General features: G+C 51.7%; 9 protein-coding genes across 9 annotated transcripts; 2 read left to right on the top strand and 7 right to left on the bottom strand.

The window, feature by feature from the left end:
• Positions 1–154: 154 nt before the first annotated feature.
• Positions 155–1,470, top strand: PMZ80_008202 (uncharacterized protein; the record flags this gene model as incomplete). Its single annotated transcript, XM_064876603.1, has 2 exons — positions 155–183; positions 240–1,470. The coding sequence occupies 2 exons, from the start codon at positions 155–157 to the stop codon at positions 1,468–1,470; spliced, it is 1,260 nt and encodes a 419-aa protein (XP_064727910.1).
• A 391-nt stretch (positions 1,471–1,861) lies between these two features.
• On the bottom strand, positions 1,862–2,080 carry PMZ80_008203 (uncharacterized protein; the record flags this gene model as incomplete). Its single annotated transcript, XM_064876604.1, has 1 exon — positions 1,862–2,080. The coding sequence occupies one exon, from the start codon at positions 2,078–2,080 to the stop codon at positions 1,862–1,864; it is 219 nt and encodes a 72-aa protein (XP_064727911.1).
• A 717-nt stretch (positions 2,081–2,797) lies between these two features.
• PMZ80_008204 (uncharacterized protein) lies at positions 2,798–3,839 on the bottom strand (the record flags this gene model as incomplete). Its single annotated transcript, XM_064876605.1, has 2 exons — positions 2,798–2,966; positions 3,337–3,839. 2 exons carry the CDS (start codon positions 3,837–3,839, stop codon positions 2,798–2,800), a joined length of 672 nt encoding a protein of 223 aa, XP_064727912.1.
• A 4,650-nt stretch (positions 3,840–8,489) lies between these two features.
• Positions 8,490–9,770, bottom strand: PMZ80_008205 (uncharacterized protein; the record flags this gene model as incomplete). Its single annotated transcript, XM_064876606.1, has 1 exon — positions 8,490–9,770. The coding sequence occupies one exon, from the start codon at positions 9,768–9,770 to the stop codon at positions 8,490–8,492; it is 1,281 nt and encodes a 426-aa protein (XP_064727913.1).
• Positions 9,771–9,984: 214 nt separating this feature from the next.
• Positions 9,985–11,105, bottom strand: PMZ80_008206 (uncharacterized protein; the record flags this gene model as incomplete). The annotated part of the gene is made up of 3 exons (XM_064876607.1): positions 9,985–10,216; positions 10,529–10,733; positions 11,096–11,105. 3 exons carry the CDS (start codon positions 11,103–11,105, stop codon positions 9,985–9,987), a joined length of 447 nt encoding a protein of 148 aa, XP_064727914.1.
• Positions 11,106–15,350: 4,245 nt separating this feature from the next.
• On the bottom strand, positions 15,351–16,360 carry TIF35 (translation initiation factor eIF3 subunit g; the record flags this gene model as incomplete). The annotated part of the gene is made up of 3 exons (XM_064876608.1): positions 15,351–15,575; positions 15,628–16,282; positions 16,344–16,360. The coding sequence occupies 3 exons, from the start codon at positions 16,358–16,360 to the stop codon at positions 15,351–15,353; spliced, it is 897 nt and encodes a 298-aa protein (XP_064727915.1).
• Positions 16,361–16,647: 287 nt separating this feature from the next.
• PMZ80_008208 (uncharacterized protein) lies at positions 16,648–17,954 on the bottom strand (the record flags this gene model as incomplete). Its single annotated transcript, XM_064876609.1, has 3 exons — positions 16,648–17,105; positions 17,160–17,739; positions 17,793–17,954. The coding sequence occupies 3 exons, from the start codon at positions 17,952–17,954 to the stop codon at positions 16,648–16,650; spliced, it is 1,200 nt and encodes a 399-aa protein (XP_064727916.1).
• Positions 17,955–18,196: 242 nt separating this feature from the next.
• Positions 18,197–20,000, top strand: PMZ80_008209 (uncharacterized protein; the record flags this gene model as incomplete). The annotated part of the gene is made up of 4 exons (XM_064876610.1): positions 18,197–18,298; positions 18,345–19,582; positions 19,628–19,892; positions 19,965–20,000. 4 exons carry the CDS (start codon positions 18,197–18,199, stop codon positions 19,998–20,000), a joined length of 1,641 nt encoding a protein of 546 aa, XP_064727917.1.
• A 522-nt stretch (positions 20,001–20,522) lies between these two features.
• On the bottom strand, positions 20,523–21,742 carry PMZ80_008210 (uncharacterized protein; the record flags this gene model as incomplete). Its single annotated transcript, XM_064876611.1, has 3 exons — positions 20,523–21,203; positions 21,285–21,533; positions 21,596–21,742. 3 exons carry the CDS (start codon positions 21,740–21,742, stop codon positions 20,523–20,525), a joined length of 1,077 nt encoding a protein of 358 aa, XP_064727918.1.
• Between the last annotated feature and the right edge of the window lie 620 nt (positions 21,743–22,362).

Raw genomic sequence — 22,362 nt, forward strand, 5'->3', positions numbered from 1 at the left:
TCAACCTTGCTTCTTGTATCTACTGCTTGATCAATCTTCTTTCTCAATGACCCGGGCTGGTCCTTTGACTTTGTGTTCTCAAGGAGAAGCTCAGTCCGTGACCTGAAAGTCCTAAAGCCCACCTTCCCAGAAGCTCTGCTGCCTTACCAACAAAATGTTCGGAATCATCGCAGATCTAATATCGTGAGCAAAGAAGACTTGGAACATATCCTCCGACCTCCTGCTAAAAACACCCATAGCTCCGTCACCACAATTCTCCTCCCATGCTACCTCTCCTACAAGTCCCTGCGCCTCGGCGACCCAGCCCAAACAACCCCATGGCTAATCTACTTCATCATCCTCACCCTGACCCTCCTCGCTGAATCCTGGACCCTCTTCATCATAGGCTGGATGCCCTTCTACTCCTGGTTCCGCCTCTTCTTCCTCCTCTACCTCGTCCTCCCGCAAACCCAAGGCGCCAAACACCTCTACCTCACCTACTTCGAGCCCTTCATCGTCCACCATGAGACTCAAATCGACGACTTCATCGGCCAGGCACATCAGAGACTGGAGCAGATGGGCCTAGGTTACATGAACATAGTGGTCGAATGGATCAGAGAGAAGATCCTAGGCCAGACATCCCCACAGGCACAAGGCGTGCGCGCTGCGTCAGCCATCCCACCCGGCGCCCAAGGCTACGCTAGCTATGCTACAGACCTCCTATCCCGCTTCGCCATGCCCGCGGCACGCACCTCAGCCGCGCCCTCCATGACAGCAGGAGGCGCAGGCGGCATGCTAAACATGCTCTCCTCCGCAGCCGGTGCAGCCCTCTCCGCAGGCGCAGCATCAGGCACATCCCGCTCAGTCCCAGCATCAGCACAAGCAGCATCGCTCCCAGACACCTTCCTCTCAAATCTAGGATCTATGTCCTCGGACCAGAAATCCTCCTTCATATCTACCCAGCGCGACAGGCTAAACGCCATGCTCAGAGCTCTAGACAAGGAACAGCAAACGCTAGACCTCGCATACGGCGAGTCAAAGATCGCCTCGGCGTCCGGTCGCAGACCACCGAGCAGTCAGGGTGGAGAGTTCACGAAGTCACGATCGCAGATGAGTTTTGATAACATCGATTACGATGACTTGAATTCTAGCAGCGGTGGGAACGGAAGTGGATATCCTAGTCAGCATTCTACGCCTCCTACTATGCGGCAGACTTCGGGTCAGGGGAAGAGGACGACATCAGGAAATTGGGTGACGGGTGGTTTGGGTGGGTGGCTGGGAGGTAGTCCGAGGGAAGACACACGAGATCGAGACGATAGAGATGATCGGGGGTATAGAGAGGAAAGAAGGAGTCCGAGGGTTAGTGGTGGTGGTGGGGATGACGACTATCCAAGTCGGGGATATACGTCAGCTAGAGACATCACGGAAACGATAGCGAGGAGTGCAAGGGACTACACAGGGAATAGAGATCGTGATCGAGACTACAGATGAACGTTTCGATGCCGTTGTGTGTTTATGATTTGATGAGAACGACGAGTACATATACTCACGACATATGAGCTTCAGATGAACGAGGAGCAATACATCATCCTGCTGTCTCAACCTTTGTACTGTTGTCCCTTGTGAAGCGCCTTCCTAACACTGCCATGCTTATATGAACCGCCGCATGTGGAACGCCTCGGCAAGCTATGAGCTTCTGATGGGTGCCATCCATCCAGTATCCCGAGTACTTGCGGGTGGGCCAAACTCAATCATGGCTGCAGGAGGCTCGGGTGGCATGAAATCTCTCCATAGGAGGAAATACGTGGCGGATCGTACTATGGCTGCCGACCATGATCTATCTCATCGCAGATGTCAACGAGCTTAGGCGATACTGCCGCCCTCATTTATCCCTCTTCCCAGAGGTCGGCGGCACCAAAGACTGCCGCAGCTTCTCGAGACCAACGTTCTTGCTCTGCATGAACCCGCCCAGAAGGTCGAACTCATGCTCTATGCCTGTGTTTCGTGATGTTTCGTGTTCCTTGGCGGGTTCTTGAGGTCGGACCCCGTTGTCTTCGTTGGCGTGCGTGGCTTGGTTTGGCTTTTCGGTTTGGTGAGCCATGGCTCAACGAGAGCACCAATGGTGACAGACTATATCAGGAAAGAGAGCGGGAAGACGCTGTGTTGTGGATTGAATGGTCACTGTTGTTGGACACGTTTGGATATGTTTGAGCCGCTTGGTGTGCATCGAGAAGGGAAATCTGGCCTTTTGAAAGTCTGCCGTTTGTCGGAGTTAACAGAGCCTCGTTGAGCGTGCACAAAGCTCGGCATGACAGGCATACAGAGGACACGAGAGAGATATTCTCTTACTTACTCGGTCTGGAATCCATAGATGCAATAACCGACGGGAACTGGATGCAGCGCCTGTAGCTGGAGGTCAACCCGGTTCGGCTACCATACGCTGAACGAGGTATGACACAGTTTATATGTCCGACAGTGGAACACCGGAAGGAAGGTCTTTTATGATTGGCGAAGCACTAGCACGGTTAGCAAGCTGTGCCGATGAAGGATGAAAGCTTCGGGTACTGCCCTGGGTCATGAAGTCTTTACCCAATCTTCACTGGTACGGAATCCAGATTGGGTAAAGACTTTCATGGCCCGATTGAGTAACATGCGAAAAGAGATGAAGATCCGTAGTGGGAGAAGTCTTGTCAGCCATGGCAATGCTTGGCGAGGCAGGTACGAATTGCCGACAGGGGAGTATTCATTCGAACCAGCCCGTTCTGTTTACAGGCGACACGTTGAGAAGATGCGCTGCAGGGCGTTGTGGTTCCGGATCTCATTGTGTCATCTGCCGCTCCTTGACTTTCACAAATAGCTCTTTCTCTTCCCAGGTGAAGTATGCTTTCCGGCTCTGCAACCAATCAGCCTGGTTCGGGCACAGCTCGAGATCGAAATGCCAGAGGAACTTCGCGAAGGTCAGACGTGTTTCAACTTCAGCTAAACTGCTGCATGGATGTTAGCACATACACTGAGGGTGGTTGAAGCATCACTTCGGAATGGGAGAACTTGCTTTCGTCCCAGACAGCTCCTCACTCCAACACTATATGGCTTGAAACTTCATTTATTGTCCTGCGCGAAATCCTTCTCGCCCTCAGGCAACCACCGCTCAGGCACGAATCCATCAGGCCGCACCTAGTTCTGCTTCGCGCGAAAGCTGGCGAAATGGTAGATGTTGATCGTTGGCTCGGGTGGTATGAAGATGCCCTCCACGACTGCACCCTTGCCTACACTCTATCGTGCCAGGCCATTGGGCACAAATGGATGATACCGCAGCGCTTCGTCCAGGAAAGCTATCATGTACGGTAGCTTGCTGACAGTGGGAAATTCATCTCGTTCTCCGAATCGGTCTTGAAAGGCTTCCTGACTTCAGCCGTGACCCTCCTCGTCTTTTCAGGGTGCGTCATCATTAAGTATATCGCACTGCTCAGCAGGATTGCGACAGTATTGCTGCCAGCCACTATTAGTGCTTCCGCATTCCCGAATCGCTCACCTTCCGTCATTGCCATGTCTCCCTTCTTGTTTCCTCCTGACATAAGCGTCACGAAGTCTGGCTTCGTCGTCTCTCCAAGCTCCAATCCTTTCTTCGTGAGACTAGTTGTGTACTCAACCATATCTTGTCGGCCCTTCTGCATTGATTTTGGTACAAATGGTTCGATAATCTTGACCAGGCCATATCCATTCAGCTCAATGGCCGCTGCCAGGCCTACTATGCCATCGGGGATGACGTTGATCCACGGATGGTATTCTTCCTTATTGGGACAGCCGAAGAGCTCCCCGAACACCAGATCGCTGATGATATGGAACGTGATCCAATTCATACACGCGGCGATGTTTGTTTGTTGTCCGGATCGAGCTTTCTCTTTTGACTTTTCCACCGCGAGATCGATGTAGCCGCAGATAAGTGACAGCTGCTCGTCAAGTCCTTGTTCAGAGAAGCGTGTGAAAAGTGTGCTGGCTGGCGCGCATGGTTCTCATCATTAGCAAAGCTGATTGGCTTCTCTGCTAGTCCATCTGACAACGAGAAGATCGTCTCATCCTTCGGATTCTGTGGGTTCGTTCGACCGTAGATGTCAGTGAAGGAGATAAGAAAAGCTCGGTGGGCTAGACTCGCACGATAGGACCGTACTTGTCGTGGAGTTGCTTGACACCGTGCGGTAGTTGACCTCGGACTTGATAGAAGGATCGTGGTATGTGTATTGCAGCGAGATGCTTAGGGCCTAGAAAACGTGAAAGAGAGTGAAAGTAGATGTTGTAACAGCGAAAACAACGTGTCTGATCACATTGCTAGGCAGTTACAACCACCGCCGTCAATGCATACCTCTCTCCCTCAGACTAGGTAGCTACTACCAATACAGTATTGTTAGCCCTTGCCCTTACCTGTACCCTACAACAGTGTCGAACTTTTGCGTTCCGAATCTTACATGCTCCAACGTGCTCGTACCGCATTTCATGCAGAAGTACACATAGCAGGGCACTTGGCCATCTTCAGTGGGTTGACGTGGAGCACATCTCTCGGATTTCACTCTGCGATATTATATCTGATCGTCCTCATGGTCGCGTGCGCCTAAAGGACAAGGAAGCGGGAAAGGGGTTCGTCACAAGTGACTTCTGTCATCGACTACCGGAGTCGGACCTGCAATAGCTGGAGTCTTCACTTGATCACATTCACCTTGTGATGGCTTCGGGTACAGCACAAGCCGTGTCGAGATCCGGTAAAACCTGCAAAATGGTTGCAGCACCCCATGGTTGACGTGAAGGAGGGTGAAGAGCAAGGGGAATAAGTGTAGGAGTAAGGAATCAAGAGCGTGCACTGGTGTACAGAATGATCCCCCAAAAGTACGAAAGTGGCTTGGCAGAAGGGAGCTGGAGCTTGCATTAGCGCGTCATCCACGCGTTGAACGCGTCCAAAGCTTCCTATCTCGCCTATGATCTAAGCTCTTTCAAGCCTACCGATCAAAATGAGATTCCAGACCGATCAGGCTTCTTGTACAACACCGGGTGTTGGCTGAATTTGACGACTCGGATATGAACTTTCCGCACTATGGCGTCCTGGTGCTCATTTCAGGCCTGTCCAAGCAAAGCTTTGAGATGTTCTGTCCAATCAGAGTGCAGCAGAGCCGAACGTGAGATAGAGGCGAAAGCACACCGTTGGCTATGCCGCTAAAGACCTCGATGCCATCTATCTAGTCCATCGCGACCCGCGAGTTGTTAGAAATATGAGGTCTTCGGTACGTTATGCCGAAGTACTCTGAGCCAGAAAGCGTGACTGCTGGTCATGCCTCGTGCAACTCTCGTGGTCGCCCCGGTTCGAGCCACTTCTCATCGACTCCGGACTCACTGCTTCACGCGCTACCCGACATCGAGATATCACACAAGGCGTTCCTCTTCCACGGTATCGCCGGCAGTAGAAGCGTCAGATGGACAGATCTTCAACAGTTCCTCCCCAAGTTGTGGTCATAACAGGACCGTGACAGCGGTGAAGCTGCGAAACTATGTACCATTTTGTCGTTTCAGCAGCAGCATATACAGCGTGCCTGTGCTGCTGATACTTCGCATGTTTTACCAAGCGGTTCCCTTCGAAGTCAACTTGCTAAGGCCGACAGTGGGCAAGCCAACGCCAGCTGCATACCCACCAATCCGGAAGGACAAAATGAGCCAGCATAATCCCGACCGGGCCGCTGCAAAAGCCTTTTTGGGCACCTATGCCAGGATTACTACTTCGGAGTTTCATGCCATGGTGAAGCACAACCCAGAGCTCAAGGAGCTCAAGGTGAAAACAGTGACCTGGGTCAAAGCTCTAGCGTCGCCCCTCTCGCACGAGTATATCCAGTTTGTTGTTGGAAACGAACATTCAGCCAAATGTCATCGACTGGTCGTGGAAAGATCTGAGTGGGGCGATCTGGTGACCGTGGGCTGGGATTGGAGTTCAGGGGAATATGCTTCGCACCACCACATTCTCCCTCTACCGCTGCTAACGCTGTCATTCGACCAGAAGACATGCCCCTCAGCGCCCACCTTGAGTGACTTTGCACAGATATTGTCCGAGACGTCCGCACACCAGGGGTATAGTTTGCTGAGGGAAATGTGCTGGTGGTTTGCGGAGAAAGTATTCCTTCGTACAGCGCAAGAATATCATGGTGGCTTGTTGAAGAGCTGGCCGCATGCAAATCTGAGATATAGCTTCGTGGTCAGAACTGAATGGATCACCAGACCCAAGCTAGTCCAGGCGGCTGAAGAATTTCGGAGGCAGAATATCCGACAGATGCGATATTGAGCTGGCGGTCGGCACACCAAAGTTCTGCCTGCAGACCAGTTGAATTGCATCTCGGTAGACAGGGACACGATACTCACAGCATGAAGATCATGGGCCACGCAACGACGAAGTCTAATTCACGGAGAGGCGTACTTCGGTAGACCCAGCGCGGCAACATCCGCCAGCATGTGACATCTGAAAGCATGACTGTTGTCGATGAGCGTCCTTTTGATTCCGAGGAGCTCTAGATGCGTAAACTCCTCCACGTCCTCGCTTCGCTTACCTGATAGCGTGCCTCAAGCACTCAAGGTCATGGAGGCTCGGTACTGCTGGAGAAGTTTGCATTACCACAGCATCGGATGACGAGGTGACAATCGTTCTTGACCTTGCCGAAAGACAAGATTTGTGTGACGGTTTCAGCTTCCAAGCGGGAGTGCCTGTAGAGATCGTGTTCGTGTATGTGTCGAAGGGTCGGGTGCTCCCTGCCCCGCCATCAGCTCGTGCTGATTCCTAGATGGGGTACTTGCCTTATTCGGCATACACGACTGTCGGCGCTTTTGAGCTTACTCAACTAGGCAGGCACCTTGCGATGATGCGCGCATTTTGAGTAGAAATGCAATGCGAAGCGTGGCTGTTTGCTAGACTCTCTTCCTAATCCAATCACTGACTGAGCCTGAGCTGTGCTAAGGAGTTCGCATGAATGGCGGTGGTGCTGATCGACGATCAGCTAGGAGCAGCCTAGAGATGTCTAGCGCCTTGGAAAGAACCGCCAGGCGTTCATTTTAGGCTTCCTAGATGGACTTTGTGCAACGAACGGAACCTTGATTTGGCCTGTGTGGGTCAATCGGTGACGCCAGCCAGGGCAAGACTAATTCAAAGCCTCCACTTTGTTGTAAGTGCCAATTCGAACTACTCGTCAGTGCTCGACAGGCAGCTAGGTAGATGTAAAGGCAGCTTGAAGACCGACAGGCATTCCATGTTTTGGACATCTTTAGGATCTATTAGCGGGATTAATGTCGGCCTGTTCAGTAACTGGCCTAGTTCCCATGGGCTCGACGCCTCTCGCGTCAACCAGATCTCAATGCAACGTGCTGACCTGTCCTCAGGTTGATGGTTCCAAGCATTTCTGGTTAGTTTCAGCAGTCTCGTAGCTCGAGACTCCTCGGTATCTCATGCACATGCCTGAACATCGCCCTGGTTGGTGCAAAATGCTGTACACATTATCGAGCAACTGAGGGCTTGGGTGCTGAGGTCATCCACGAAACTGCGCACACCGATGCGTAGCTCTTTCTCGTTACATAGAAGCGCTGTCGTCGCTTGGAACGCAACGATACGCGGGGGAATAGCTATACGAAGAAGATTGTGTGCCAGAGAGGCTAATGCGACCTTGTAACTCAACGTGATGCAGATGGTAGAGAGTGGCAGTCGCGACCGGATAATGAGCAAGTAGGAGACGAGATGGGCAGCCGACAGTTGCAGCTGTATTTTCTTTAGTTACCGACACATGCAGCGTGCACGTTGAAATGTGCGGCCGTGAATGAGCTGGACGGGCGTTTTCTGGTAGCTCCGCTCTAGGACCGTATACAGGCGAGTGGCCTACAAATGCATTTCGAAGCGAGAGCAGGTTGCGTAAAGGTGATCGCTGGGGTGCGGTCGTGCTGTGACCCTGTGTTCGCGGGTGTTGGAGCAGCGCCAAGGGCCCTTGTCACAGTACCTGACGATTGAGACTGGGTCAGAAGGGGTAGAGAAGAGCAGTCGGTCAGCTGCGCGGCATGATCGTGAATGATAATAGAATGGCAATTAAGAAGCGGCATCATTGAGCCTGAAAATGCCAAAATCTTGTTGGAATCGTCGTTGAGACTAGAAATGGCCTCAATCCATGCTAGATGGAAGGAGTGACCTGGAAGCCAGCACACTCAAATACGAGTGTATTACCACAACGCCACCTACGGCTGAGCGATGCAAATGCAAACCTGCTCCAACCGTCTCCCTTCTTTGTGAATGCACCCGAACCAATCGCATAAGGGGGTATCTCAAAATCAAATATGCAACGGTCGCCATTCCTGTTCATCTCGACCTTGATTCCTGTAGCAACAATTGCACTATGAAAACAAATGAACTCCATGTCAAGTTGTCATAACATCATGCTCGTTCGTAGTATCGTATTATATCCGTAATGGTAGCAGTAATCCATGAATACGCTGATTCTCAGTGCTTATGAGGATGCACAGAGAGCCTGTGAGGTGGAGGTTGCAGAGAAATCGAAGGAGGGATTGTGGTAGTTCGCTTCGAGCGTAGAATTGAAGAAAGAGCTTGTACAATCTGGGGTTTCATCGTCAAAAGGTCGTTTCTTCGAATGGTGGTATGCCATAATGTCTGAACTGGTCTTGCTAAGGATTGGACTGAGGACTATCCGATCGAGGCTAGCATCAGGCAGGGTTGTGCGCGTCATGTTGCCTGACAAGTGGTAATGCTCGACTGTCTTTGGCGATGCTTCCAGGGCGGTTGACGATCCCGGACTGGTGGAAGAGCTATCCACTTCTTCTACGCGATGGTTTGAATGCGAATAAGAAGTGCCGTAGTGATGGCTGTAATGGTGAGGTGCGCTGTTGATGCCTGTTCGATGGCTGGTGCTAAACGGCTGCGATGAGAAGCTTGCAGGACCGCTCTCACCGCTGTGACCACAGCCATTGTCTGGATCCATGCTTGTTTGACTGTCACGACGGCTGTCTTTGTAATGGCCTGGTGACCTGCCTCGAACAACCATTGGATGAGATGGCTTCGTCGCAACTACCACCCATTCATCAGGCCCACCTGGGCGCCCAACATTCACTTCGAGCTTTACCACGACATGGAAGTATTGCTGTTGTGCTCGCCTCTTGCCATTATTTGCGGTCGCTTTCTGGAATTGAATCCTTTCGAAAGTGTAGCTGGTCTGTGGAGACTGTGCTGCTGAATGAGCAAAGGCCTCGAGCGGAGTGGACAAACAGGTCGCAAGATGCGAATTGGTTGAGTACAGGCCACTTTGCGAGAGACCGTGACCGTTCGATAGGCTTTGCGCTGGCGTTGGCACCACAGTATGGCGAGTCGGAACGCTCTCTGTTGCTTTGTCTCGCTTTGGGGTATGCTGGACTAAGCCTCTGGTCTCGCTCTCGGAGTTATTTGCTGCAGCTGTCTTCGCTGAAATAGAGACAGCATATCCATGGACTTGCTCAGGATGCTGATATCTTTGCAGGAATACCTGACCGTCTATAGTGTGCGTCTTGAACGTGAAGCCACACGATACGTTGAAGTAATTCCTCCTGTAACAGGTCCATTTGTCATCTACTCGGAAGAATCCTTTGGGAATGCTGGCAATTATGTCAACACCAAGAGACTGCCCGCGAGAGCCGACGAGTGTACTGAGCTTCGTAGCATCCTCGAACGGTGGACCTTCTGGCCTGGACGGAGGCTGATGGTGGGCCGAAGAATATGGTAGACTGCCCGAGAGTGGCATCGAATTTGGGGGAAACCTCGCCGAGGTGCGAAGATGTCGTAAGTGTCAGGTCTGCCCGGCGGCGGGAAGTTGAATGGATTCCGCGCCATTGTAAAAGGTGGAAAACTGCTACTATTGACGCCACCATAGGTGTAAAGAGGAGAGAGCGGAGCAGGTCTGTGGCACAAAAGCTCGGGTCAGCTGTGATCGTCGTTACTCTAGATGACCAGGTTACTCACATCTGCAGTGCACCACGTCTCTCAAACTGCGTCATGTTCGCGCCGCCATTGAAGGTTGACTGTATGTAACCTGCACTTGGGTAATACTCGGACCGTGACACATTGCTTGTAGAGACTTTCGGCAAGGTTGAGTAAGTGAATGAGGACGAAGATGGATTAGTAGCAGATGTTGAAGATTCGTCACTGGAGTGTGGTGGCGTCAGGATCAGTGAGCTTGTGGTGTTGCAGCTAGAGGGGGATATGTCAGCCTTGTGCACCAGTAAACCCCGAGTCGAAACTTTCAACGTGTCGAATATTCATCTTGCTGCCCAAGCTGTACCATGGATTGATGTGAAGACAAGAAATACGTGTAATGCTTGGACCAGTGCAGGGCTGCCGCCACGATATAAAGGTCTGGATCTTGCACCCGACTAACGTTTCACAATGCCCAAATCTCAAGGCACGCGATACAGGCTGTCAAGTCGGCGAATTTCCGAGCACACTTAACCTCGAATGAAGGCTTCGAAGGAGTGGATAGAGCGGGAAGCAAAGGGTACTTACGGTGCCTCGTGTTGCATCTGTCCTGTGTTGTATTCCATTCCATTGCTCTGCCGACCTAGGGCCATCGGCTGGCTCAGGGTACCATTGGCAAGTCCATTTCTTCTCTCAAAGTACTCGTTATTGGATAGCGAGTGAGGATAATGCCGATCCGCAGGCTGAAGTTTGAAGTCGTTGGCCAGAGGGAAGTAGTTGTTGTGTATCAGAGCTGTTCACATGTGTTAGCGAGTGAGCATTCAAGGAAACGACAACCTTCGGCAACACACTGCTGCAGGTGCGTAATAGGAGGTGGGGTGTTAATGGGGAGGATTGCTCAAATGTCGAGTTTTCGGCAGGTGCAAAGTGCCTGTAGCACAAGAACGGGCGTTACCCTTGCACTTTGCGACAAGTAAGCCATGGCTTCCAATCACAGAGCTAGGCTCATGAGCTTGCACTATCACTGAGTGTAAAGCCGATCGACGCTAGAAGCCCTCGTCTAGCATCGCTGGATATTGAGCCTGCACTTCTGCCGAAGAACGAGCCTCGTTGTATCTTGCAATTCTGAAAACATTTATGAGCTCGTAGACTTACTTGGGTCCATCTTGGTCTTGAACAGCTTGTCGTCAATTAGGCTAAATTGACGCCTGGTGCTGAGCTTACCAAGGGCGCTGTGCGTAATTACAACAACTTCTGTACCAACAACTAAGTGTTATTCTTCTGCTTCGCTTTCTATCCGCCGTTGATGATCATCGAGGTCGCAGGCGGAAACCTGGCTGTGTGCCGCGAGGTGCTGCAAAGGACTGAATTGCTGTCCGTTACTGAATAGGCGCGAAGTAGCCTACGGTCAGAGCCTTGTCACTGGACAAGTCAGTACAGATTTGAAGGTGGCTCCTGCAGCACTCTGCCCGTGAGTGAGCAAAGTCTGCCGAAGGTGAAGAAACTCGAAACGTACCGCTTGGATTGGCGATGTCATCAAAGCCTGCACATAACAGTACAAACCCTCTGAAACCAATTCGATGGGTATACCCAAACCAGACGCCGAAGGTTTACTGACTGTAATCCGCGCTGGCAGGCATCGACTCCGACACAGCTATTCTTCCAGGCGCGACTGCCGAGTCGCAATCGGATAAGGATCAGAATGAGATGATCCGGATGGGCGCGAAAGCCGTCTTGCTTGCAATGCTGGTGTTGATCTGGCAAAGAGGTGATAGAGCTATTGTTGGCGTTAAAATGCGAACGATCGAAAGTCTTCACCAGATGCACTGACCAGCTGTCTGGAAGTGAATCGCGTATATAGTCGCTGTTGATGATCGCCTTCGACGAATATGCATATGCATGAGTTATCTGACCCACACGCTAGTCTGCCGCAAGAAATCGAATACATGGATTCAAGGTCCGTGGCCGGACAGACTATGCTCGAAAATGGTAATGACGCGCTCAGCCACTGCGTTGCCAAAGGGAGGATGACCTTTGGACTGGAGTTGTCTCGAAAGGAGTCGACAAGAGCCAAAGAATTTGCACAATTCGATATCTACGGGGCAGCCGCAGAACACGGAATCCAATGAGTTTCGACGAAGCTATTCTCGACCTTGAAACCGCCTCGAGCCATATGCAGGTAGCCTTTGAAGCAAGAAGCCATCCAAAAGGCGCCAAAACTTGCCATGGGGCCACCGTACTTTGGCGATTCTCGATCCAGATCGGAAAGCGTGAGGTTGCTGGAAGCTGAGTCGTGTCGTCCAGTATCAAGCGTTATCGATTTGATACCTGCATTTCTGAACTTCTGGCGCAACTCGATGAGGGCTGGAATTGGTCGATTGCCGAAACCGGCTCGATGCCCACGTGCTAGGCTTCAACACAAAGTTAGCGACCCAGACATTAGCACGGAGCAAGAACGACCACTGAGTTTGTTCACAGGAATAGTTAGCCTTGTCTGGGAATAGCTCTCGCTCGCCTGAGCAATTCTCCCAATGGTCGCCCCTGCCTGGTCGGTGAAATCATGCCGGGTCATTTCTGCTCCCCTTCACAGCCATGTGGTTTCTGAAGAGTTGCAAAGCCTAGGGCAGGCATTCTTTGAGTCTGGCGGAGGCAGGGGAACGAAACAGCAGATCGGTCAGGTTCAGAATCAGCGAATCACATAACCTAGAGATGCAGCAATGCAAGCCGGTGGAGTTGGTGCAACGAGCCACGTCAAGCTCCTTACCAGCCTAAACCAATTCAATGGCGAGAAGAGACCCTCAGGCAATGCATCTTCGAGACATTTGTTTGCCGACCAGACACGTGTAAAGTCATGGCTCTCTTGCTGAATCGCTTTAGGTATGTCTGGGCACTGTCTCATGCACCCCTTCCTTTGTAGCAAAGAAGTCAACAACATCCTTCTGATACTGACGGCTACTTCGCTACCGTCAACGAGTGATTCCGGGACGTGACGAAGATAGACGAGACCAAGGCCACCTCCGATTGGACGTTCCTCAAGATCTGGCTAATGCCTCGTCAGCTGCAAGTATGTCGTGCTGGAAGGGTCCTGTCGGGCCGGCCAGCAGGCAGGGGCACTAAACAAGGCGGAGCTCGTAAAGAAATGGATCGCCTGATGGGGGGTTCAGAAGCTGGTCAGCACTGGAAAAGAGGTGTAAGATAATCTGGAAGGCTGCGTAGTGGGCAGGGTTTATGACAAAGGTCGGGTATGAAAACAGTTAGATGAGAATTGGTTTAGAAGGCAGGAAAGGGTTGCGGCAGCAGAGTGGTGAAGACTAGTTTGGGCAAGTGGATCACCACGTCACAAAAATTCTGGAAGAAGCAGATCTCCTGCGCACTTGCTCCTCGAGCTCCTGTCCTCCCCAGCACGTATTTCAGAGCATCTAACGCCTAAGAGCTACAGTTAGACTCGAGGATGACCGGTCTGGATATGTCGCTGCCAGCACTGAAGCTTGCGACGAGCATGCTCAACGTGTTGTTACGACAAGCTGGGACTTCTATCGTTTCTTGCTACAGAGACCGAACTTGTCGCATGTAGTCCTCGCATACAGATATATGAAGGATACCTGTATGGGCTTCAGCCGAATCAAGCCATCATCTCGCTCCAATGCACACACCTTGGACTGAGCATTGCTGCTGGCTCTTACCCAGGACACAACTAGGCTACGTGCATGGTGCGCTTTCCGGCCCTACGAGAGTAGCAAAGGGGCTGACTGAAGACACGGCAACACTTCTATACGAGGCATGAGAACACGAATTGAGCAGGAGTTGGACTTAGAAGAGATGAGCACAGGCCAACAGTTCGTCCTGTGATAGCCTTGTTGCACAGCTGCGTACAGCGGCTACAACAGTACCTGAACTTGAAACAAACTCTCCACTTCACCCTCTTCTTTCACTCAAGGCTTCCCATCGAGCCAATGGAGAATAATTTCCAACCCTGGAGAATCATGATATCGCAGGGACGATCGACGTCTGCACCGAACTTCTAGCATGAACCAGGGAGGCAGACTAGGTTAGGCGGCACAATCAAGACGGCAGAAATTCGTCTACTTTGTGCTACAGAACCGCCATCCATTGTGGGTCAATGCCGCCAGCTGTGCTGCCAGAACGCAGGTCCCATGGAAGACGCCAGTCCACAATGGTGTCGTTCGTGAGCAACGAACGTTGCGCGAGTGCCTTCGGATTGACGGGGCCGGCTACCTGCATGATCTGGAAGAGTTTGCTCGAACAGGACATTGTGATACCGTGCATTCCTGCGCGGCGACCAAACCCCGATTGTGCGCATGTGCTCCCTGATCGCTCGTTCTCGAAGGTGAGGAAGATCGAGCCTGAGCACGACTTCAACCTTGCTTTCTGTGAGACTTCCTTGTTTTCCAATTTCTCCGTGGCTCACTCTGACAGTTAGGCGCGTCAGAAGGTGGACGTCGAAACGCCCTGATAGCATCTGACAGCTTCGGGGTGTTCCATAACAGGTAGCCGTGCCGGCATTCTAAATCCACTGACCGCCCCATGAGTCATGCTGGCCCTTCGAAGCGGGTTTCCATGGGCTGAAAGTCCATATGGGCGTTGCAGTCTTGCCCATGCGAGCTGAGCCTTTACGAGTATGGGTGGGTAGCGTCGGGTCTCGAGTTTGGGAGGATGCCTAGTGTTTTAGCAGTCGTTTGCTCTCCTTCTGAACGAACGCTCAAGGCGGCTGCTCGATTCGCCCGAAAGATGCGCTTTACAGAGCAGGCCCCGAACTTCTGGCTGAGGCCCCCCTGGCGGCGTCCATCAGCAACATCACCAACGCCAATGGCCGCAAGCGCAGTGTACACCTTTAATTGGGGCTCGTGCAGTTTGTCAGGTTATCTATGGTTGACGTATCCGCAGATCGCTACCTGCTTTCCAACATCCTCTTATTTGCACTTTTTACTTCTACCATTGCCCCTAGGTGTGTCCTTTCATATCGTGCCAACAGAGATACTGAAAAGAAGTAAACACACAAGCACCGTATCGAGCACTTTCATAGCTGATCGCGGACTCTTACGCCGAGGGCTTCTACGAACATATCTCATTTTAGGCGCGCCCCCCACTCGCCGCCTCTTCTCTTTACCATCTTCCCATACCACATGGGCCACATCGCTGTGGTTGTTTTCTGCAGGTGCTTGGGAGTCATCAAGGACTGAGAGGCTTGGGCATGGTGCAGCAGCACACCAACGCCGCAGGAGGTCATGATGTAGAGGAAGTAGCCACCACGCTAGTCACGATATTCTTGCCAAAGTCGATGCCATAATATGATTTCATAACTATCATCAGTCATTGTCGTGCGATGCGACGATTCATGCCTTGCAAAGCCCTCTCGAACGCCGGTTGATATTCAGCATCTAAGGTTTACTTAAGTTGTTCTCTTCGCAAACTCAACGCGCAAAATCAGGTGCCTGTATCCCTGACCATCCATCTTCTCACATGCTCGAGCAGCCTCTGCCCTGTCGACGAAACTAATGAATGCAAAGCCTTTGGCACGGCCACTTTCTCTGTCTTTCGCAAGGAAGACTCTTGTGACTCGCCCGAAGCGCTCAAACATATCGCGGAGTTCTTGTTCTTCTGCCATCTCCGAGACCTAGCAAGAATGTTAGCGTCGATACTAGATAGACATACACAGAGAGACTTACGTTCGTCACTCGCAGAGTAGCCAGGTCATCTCTCTCAAACTTGCCACCCATTCTCTCACCAGCACCAGCATTTGCACCCTTCCGCAAGTGAGGAGGCACGTACCCACCACTCTGGGCACCCAGACCACCAGCCTTGGGAGCAGCATCGCCATCCTCGGCCATTGGATCAGCTGCAGGCTCATTATCAGCACCCACAGGCGCCATAGTATCCTTGTATGGGCATCGTGCCGTGAAATGCTCGCCTGAACAAATTCTGCACTTCACCTTCTTGTCTCTGAGCTGCTCCTTCAAACTCTTCTCTTCTGCTTTCCCACCACCATCCTTTGCCTCAGCAGCCTGGACTGCCTTCCAGTCTCTGCTTGGTCTGAAGACGATGTTCTCGCCGACTGATGTAGTATCTGGTTGTGGTCCCTTGGACTTTCCCTTCTCGAGACCGAACTTGGCCCACGTTCTTCGTTCGGCAACTTCTGGGTTGACTTTTTCTCGGTGGACGGTTGTGCGGGTTCTGCGGGTAACTTTGACTTTGCGACCGCTGTCGTCGATCTTGTAGGAGACTGTAGTTTTCGTGCCGTCCTTGTTGACGGTTGTTACTGGGGCTGGGATGGCTGTTGGGTCGTTGGCCTCGTTGTCAGAGACATCTTCGGCCCACTCGCGTCTGCGCAGAAAAGTGTTAGCGCTACTGGATCTCCTGTCTTTCACCACAAACGTTCACCTACCCTGCTACTTTCGACATCTTGTCTGGTATAGGCTATTGTCGATTTGCTGATTTTCGTAGAGTTCGTATCCAGATGAAACGATTACAACGCCGATAGAAATGTTGGGGCAAGTCGTGAGTAATTCATTAAGTTCATTTGTGATATCGCCGCGAAGTCAACGGCCACGTGACAAAATCTTGGCTTTGATGACTAATGACAGTGAATCGTTTGCTGCTGGAGCTACGGAGTAGACCTCGACACTATTTCATCGACGACGCGTACCACCAGCAGGATAATATGAACCAGCAATTTTCTCGTAGCTCCTTCACTGTTGGAGAACGACCATGGCGTTTGCCAGACGCTTCTCACCACTCTCGAGAACTTTCACTAGGGCAGGAAAGACGCACAATCTCAGCTTACCTCCTGCCTGGACCACATTTCCATCAATTTCAACTCCAGTTCCTGCATCAACGAAGCTGTAGTTGCTTGTTTCATCTTTCTCCAACTTCCGATTCTTGTCAGAAGAATTGGTAGGAAAATCCAGTCTGTACTCGGTCATTGTGCCCTTTCCCAAATCAGCGAGCTTGTGAGCCTGCTCGACAATTTTGTCTTGGATCTTTGTTGGATTGATGTGCCCGCTACCAGAGTTTCTGAAGTGGTTGAGAAAGCTTGATAGAGCTTGAGTGATATTCTCGACCGCCATCTTCTGGTACTCGAGAGTATGTTGCTGGTTAGCCAATGCTCGGTACGTCTCAGCTCGCCATTTTTTCTGTGCAACGTGACCTACAGCCGTTAGTCTTTGTCTCTCACAGATCCTGGAAGAGCATGAGGGCATACCATTGGACCCACAAGCGTTGGGAATGTGGTCTGCAATATCGTTGAGCAATGCTTCTTCCTCGTTACTCATTCCCAGCACCCATCGCCCATTGGCTAAACACAGGTCGAACACGTTACTGACGATAGCACACATAACGATGTGTGGACTGATGTCTGGGTACGCTCGAGCCAGCTCAACATCATCGTCGGTAATGTGTCGGTCAAGTAGTTGCTGGTCTTGCTCCGTCCATTGCCTCTTCTCCATCCGGGCTGAAAGGTCGTTGAGATCGCCACACTGAAGATCGACCCAAGCCTCGATGTTGTGACAGAGGTCTTCAAATGCCTGCTTGACCTGATCGTCGGACGGACCGTCTTCAGGCAACAGGCGAATCAGCTTGGTACGGGTTTCTGCCAGTGACTTTTCCAGCTTGGCTATCTCGCTTGACAACTCTTTCTGCTCCTGTGCATGCTTGGACTGGAGACCCTTTGTCTTCTTTCTTTCTTCATCTAGGAGTTGCTGAAGTCGTTTTGCCTGATCAGAAGCGCGGGTTGCGTGGGACCCATTGTTCGAAGGCTGGATCGAAGGGCTCAGTTCGACAACCTATGCCTATACGAGTTGTGAGCAAACACGACAGTTACTCAACGAAGACCTACCTGTGGGAGATTGCTTGTCACAACCGCCGTCCATGGCCTATGAGTGGGCGTGGTCTGCGAGGACGGCTTTGGTTCCATGTTCAGGGCGTCTTCCTTGAGAAGAAGATCATTGAGTTCGTGAAGGTATGAGAACCGAGCAGGCAAGCAAAGTGCGAAGTCCATATTTGCCAAGAGAGTTGATGATCGAAAGTCATAGACAGTGAAGACTTCAACATTGTTCGAAATCCAGGGACAACCCCACTGCCAACCACTTCACTTAGAAGCTATCGCGATTGGACTCGTCGTCTTGCCTGGCTCGCTCAACCACTTCACTTTGATGCTGTCGCGATTCATCATCACTTTGTCCTGAACCAGTATCAGAATAACCGTCTTACGCAGAGGTCAGAAGTTCCTCAATGACAGTTATGGCATCCTCCGAAGCGGATGTGAACGACGCTCCTATCCTTATAGTGGCTGTGGATTACGGTACCACGTTCTCAGGCCTCTGTTGGGTTCTCTCCAACAACGTAAGACTGTGCCTTCCTTGCATCGAAGCCACTGACAAAGCATCAGCTTGACGTACCTCACGTGGTCAGAACTTGGCCCCTGGCTGATGGCACAGAGACCACCTCCGACAAGGTGCCTACCAGAATAACCTACGACGCGGAAAATAAGCCTAATGGATGGGTTTTCATGATCGAGGGGTCTGAACCCAGATACCAGGAATTCAAGCTCTTTCTTGACAACAGTAGAAAGTCGCATCATGCTGGAATGGCTCAGAAGTTTAAGGACCCTACTAGTCTGCCGCTCGCAGAACGCTTCACGGCGACCAAATTGTCCATAGACTTCCTGCGGGAACTGCGAAACTGGCTCGAGGTGGATGTCGACAAAGTCATGGGCGCCGGCACGTTTGAGTCAATACCGATCGAATGGGTTGTGACAGTGCCGGCAATCTGGTCCGACCAAGCAAAGGGTACTACGCGATGGTGTGCCGAAAAAGCCGGCATGGGTGACAACGTCAAGATTATCACCGAGCCTGAAGCAGCCATGGTACACGCTATACAGAGCATTTCTGACGATGAATGCAAGACTGGTGACTGCTTTGTCCTCTGTGATGCTGGAGGTGGCACGGTGGATCTTATCACGTACAAGATCAAGAGTGTCGAGCCGCTAGAAGTTGAGGAGCTCGTTCAAGGAGATGGCGACCGCTGCGGTAGCGTTTTCCTGGACCGGCAATTCAAGGCCTATCTCGAGCGGACACATGCAAGATTGGTGCCAGGCTGGACCGAGCAACACACGATGGTTGCAGTCGGTTATTTCGAGCGCATCACCAAGCGCAAGGTTGAAGGCAGTGACGAGGCACTGATCATCAAAGTTCCGGCAGTACCAAATTACACCAAGAACGGCATCACGATTAAGAAAGGGAAGGTCTACATTCCTGCTGCCGATGTACGAATGATGTTTCAAATTGTGCTAGACATCGTTCGGAAACTTGTCCTCGAGCAGCATCGGCGAGCCATACAAAAGACAAGAGCACGCATTACAGGCGTTGTGCTTGTGGGTGGCTTTGGTGCAAGCGAATTTGTCAGGAAGTGGTTGGACATCGCCGTCTCGTGGACTGACAACAACATCAAGTTGTATCAACCTGCCGATGGGTGGACCGCAATCGTCCGTGGTGCTTTGAGCAGGGTATTGCCAATTTTGTCTCCTGCGCTGGCACCTGCTGTCGTCTACTCGCGCGTATCGAGAAAATTTTACGGCATTACTGAAAGTGTAGCCTTCCAACCAGGGCGTGATCCCGAGGATCAGAGGTACGTACATCAGACGACTTCGAGTCCAGCCGCTAACAATAGTAGATTCTGGGTGGATATAGAGCAGAAATTCTACATTGAAAGAATTCAATGGTTCCTGCGGAAGGTTTGTTTGCTTCCCGGTGTCGAGGCAACAGCGCTGACAGTCTTCAGGGTGCTACGGTCGAACAAGGCTACAAGAGCTGTCGCAGCTATGTTCACGCCTGGCCACAATCTTCCATTAGTCCTCGCGAATCCACAATCCGTCTCAGGGTATACGCTTGGGATGGAGCAGACAACGCTATACCTCCAAAGTACCCAACTGCCGAAGGTAAGCTGCTGGTGCTGTTGCTGTTGCTGTTGCTGTTGCTGTTGCTGTTGTATGGAGTACTGACAGACAAAGGCGTGGAAAGAATTGCGGACCTCAACATCGATCTAAGTGTGATTCCAAGACACCTGCTGCGCGGTTATACACGCAAAAACGTCAACTATCTGTGGTGTCAACCATGGTTGCATATTACCTATTCTTTTGCCACGGTACAATACACTCTGTTTTATCATGGGAAAGATTACGGTAGCGTCGAGGCAGGCTTCGACGACTGAGCTGCAAGTGCCTGCAGAGCTGAGCTGGTGCCACGAGCGCAGACCAACATCATCAGCAGCTCCACGTGCTTTTGCTGGATTATTGCGAGAGCTATTCTTGAATGAGATGATGGAGGCTGCTAATAGAAGATGGTCGGAATCATGTCTAACAGCACAGTGTCATGCTAGCAGATACTTGATGCGTGACAGGAAGATTTGGTGGCGATTGCTGGTGAGCTGACGCGCAACTGTATTGAAGGGAACATTGTCATTTCGATAAGTCAGTGTGCAGGATAAAGAAGCAGGGATCCAAACCAAGCGCTATCACATTCGAGCTAATCAATCATATATGGCTACCAAACTCCACTATCTCATCCATCTACAGCTTACTCTTGCTCACAATCATGGCACTTCCTTTCGTCATACAATCCACAGCACCACTAACCATCTCATCAATGATCTCTCTCGCGCTCTTCTTCTCATTAACCACAGCCGCCACCTTACCCATCAAAAACGGCCTCGCCTGATCCATCATCTCATCACTAATATCATCACCCTGAGCCTCAAGATCATGCTCAACTGGAATCGTACCCTTCCCAGTCAACTCCTTAATCTCAGCCTGTCTGTTCTCCTCCCAGTTAGCAATATACTCATTCTTCCTGACCCGCAGCGGCCGTCCTGTGAAAATAATAGTCCGCACGTTATCATCGAAGCCCGACGTTTGCACAGCCTCCTGGTGGGCCTTGGGCGCACCAGCCTCCTCCGATAGAACGAAGCGGGTTCCGACCCAGACGGCGGCAGCGCCGAGCATAAGGGCCGAGGACAGCGATTGACCGTTGAAGATACCGCCTGCGGCGACGACCTGGACGGGTTGACCGGTGAAGGAGGAGATTTGGCCCTTGCAGAGGCGCTGGACTTCGGGGATGAGGACGCTGGTTGGGACATCGCCGGTGTGGCCGCCGCCTTCGCCGCCTTGGGCGCAGATTAGGTCGACGTTTAGGTCGAGGCATTTTTGGACGTGTTTGGGGTGGCCGATCATGTTCATGTAGAGGACGCCGTTCTGGGGTGGGTGTTAGTTTGTGTTTTGCTTAGGTTGGTGGTCATGGGTGGGTGTAAGATGAGTCCGCCTGGATGTGCTTACCTGGTGTAGCTTGTCTACGACTGCCTTTGGTGGGACACCGACGGCTGAGACGAAGAGCTTCGCGCCGCTGTCGATGATGATGTCGACTAGCTCGCCGAGCTTGCCTTTTGTGTAGTCATAGTTTGTCTTTCGTGCTGAGCCGCCGACTTGTGGGAGGAGGAGGTCCACGCCGAAGGGAGCGCTCTTGTCGGTAAGGTAGGACTTGAGTTCGGCGATTTGTTCTCGGAGCATGTCTGGTGTGTAGCCGACCTGTGTGAGTTCTGATTAGCGAGGGCCGTGGTGAAGAAGGTGGGGGACGAGTGTGTGCTTACACCACCGATGACACCCAGACCGCCGGCATTTGTGACTGCTGCTGCTAGCTTTGGGCCTGCTGCAACGTTCATGCCAGCCAGCAGGACTGGGTGCTTGATCTTGAGAAGGTCGGTGACCGTGGTCTTGATCTGCTGTGGGGAGGCCATCTTGACAATGCACGAAGAGATACGATTGAGGATGGTATGTTGCGGGTAGGATGATCTGCGAGTAACAGGTAGATTTGTTAATGGCAGAGAGACAGGAGGTCAGAATGAAAGAGAACAGAAGAAGCCGAATGATATGCTGGAGGATCTGGGGAAGGCCTCGCTATGTGGACTGACAAGTCAAGCAGCGCAGGACGTGCCTCGGTAACTCCAGACTTCTGGACTGTTTCAGACTAGCTCCGGCTGACCGCGTTTAAGGTTCGGACCATGTGCTTTTCGGCGAGGCTGCGCTAACCAGAAAAGTTGTCTCATTCGTCCAGGCGCGATGGGCTTCTTCATTGGCTGCAGTGATACAATTGATGCACTTCCTTCCATGCCAGTGTACATCAGAATTTTCATGCCTCTACCCTCCTTACATCAATTGCAGTGACGTCGCAGCAAGTCAATGCGTCATTTAGCTGAAGCTCAGCAACAGCTTTGCAGATGTCTTAAGAGGCCACGGCTTAGTGTCGGAGTTTGTTCTCTATCTTCATCGTATGAAGGTCAGGGGCACAATGGCAAAGCTGCCAGGAATGCGAGTTGCGATGTCAACAAGAGGCTATACAGTGCTCTTATCACCAGGC

The sequence above is a fragment of the Knufia obscura genome (assembly GCF_036327395.1).
Source record: "Knufia obscura strain CCFEE 5817 isolate CBS 148926 chromosome Unknown scaffold_10, whole genome shotgun sequence".
NCBI classification, from domain to species: Eukaryota; Fungi; Ascomycota; class Eurotiomycetes; order Chaetothyriales; family Trichomeriaceae; genus Knufia; species Knufia obscura.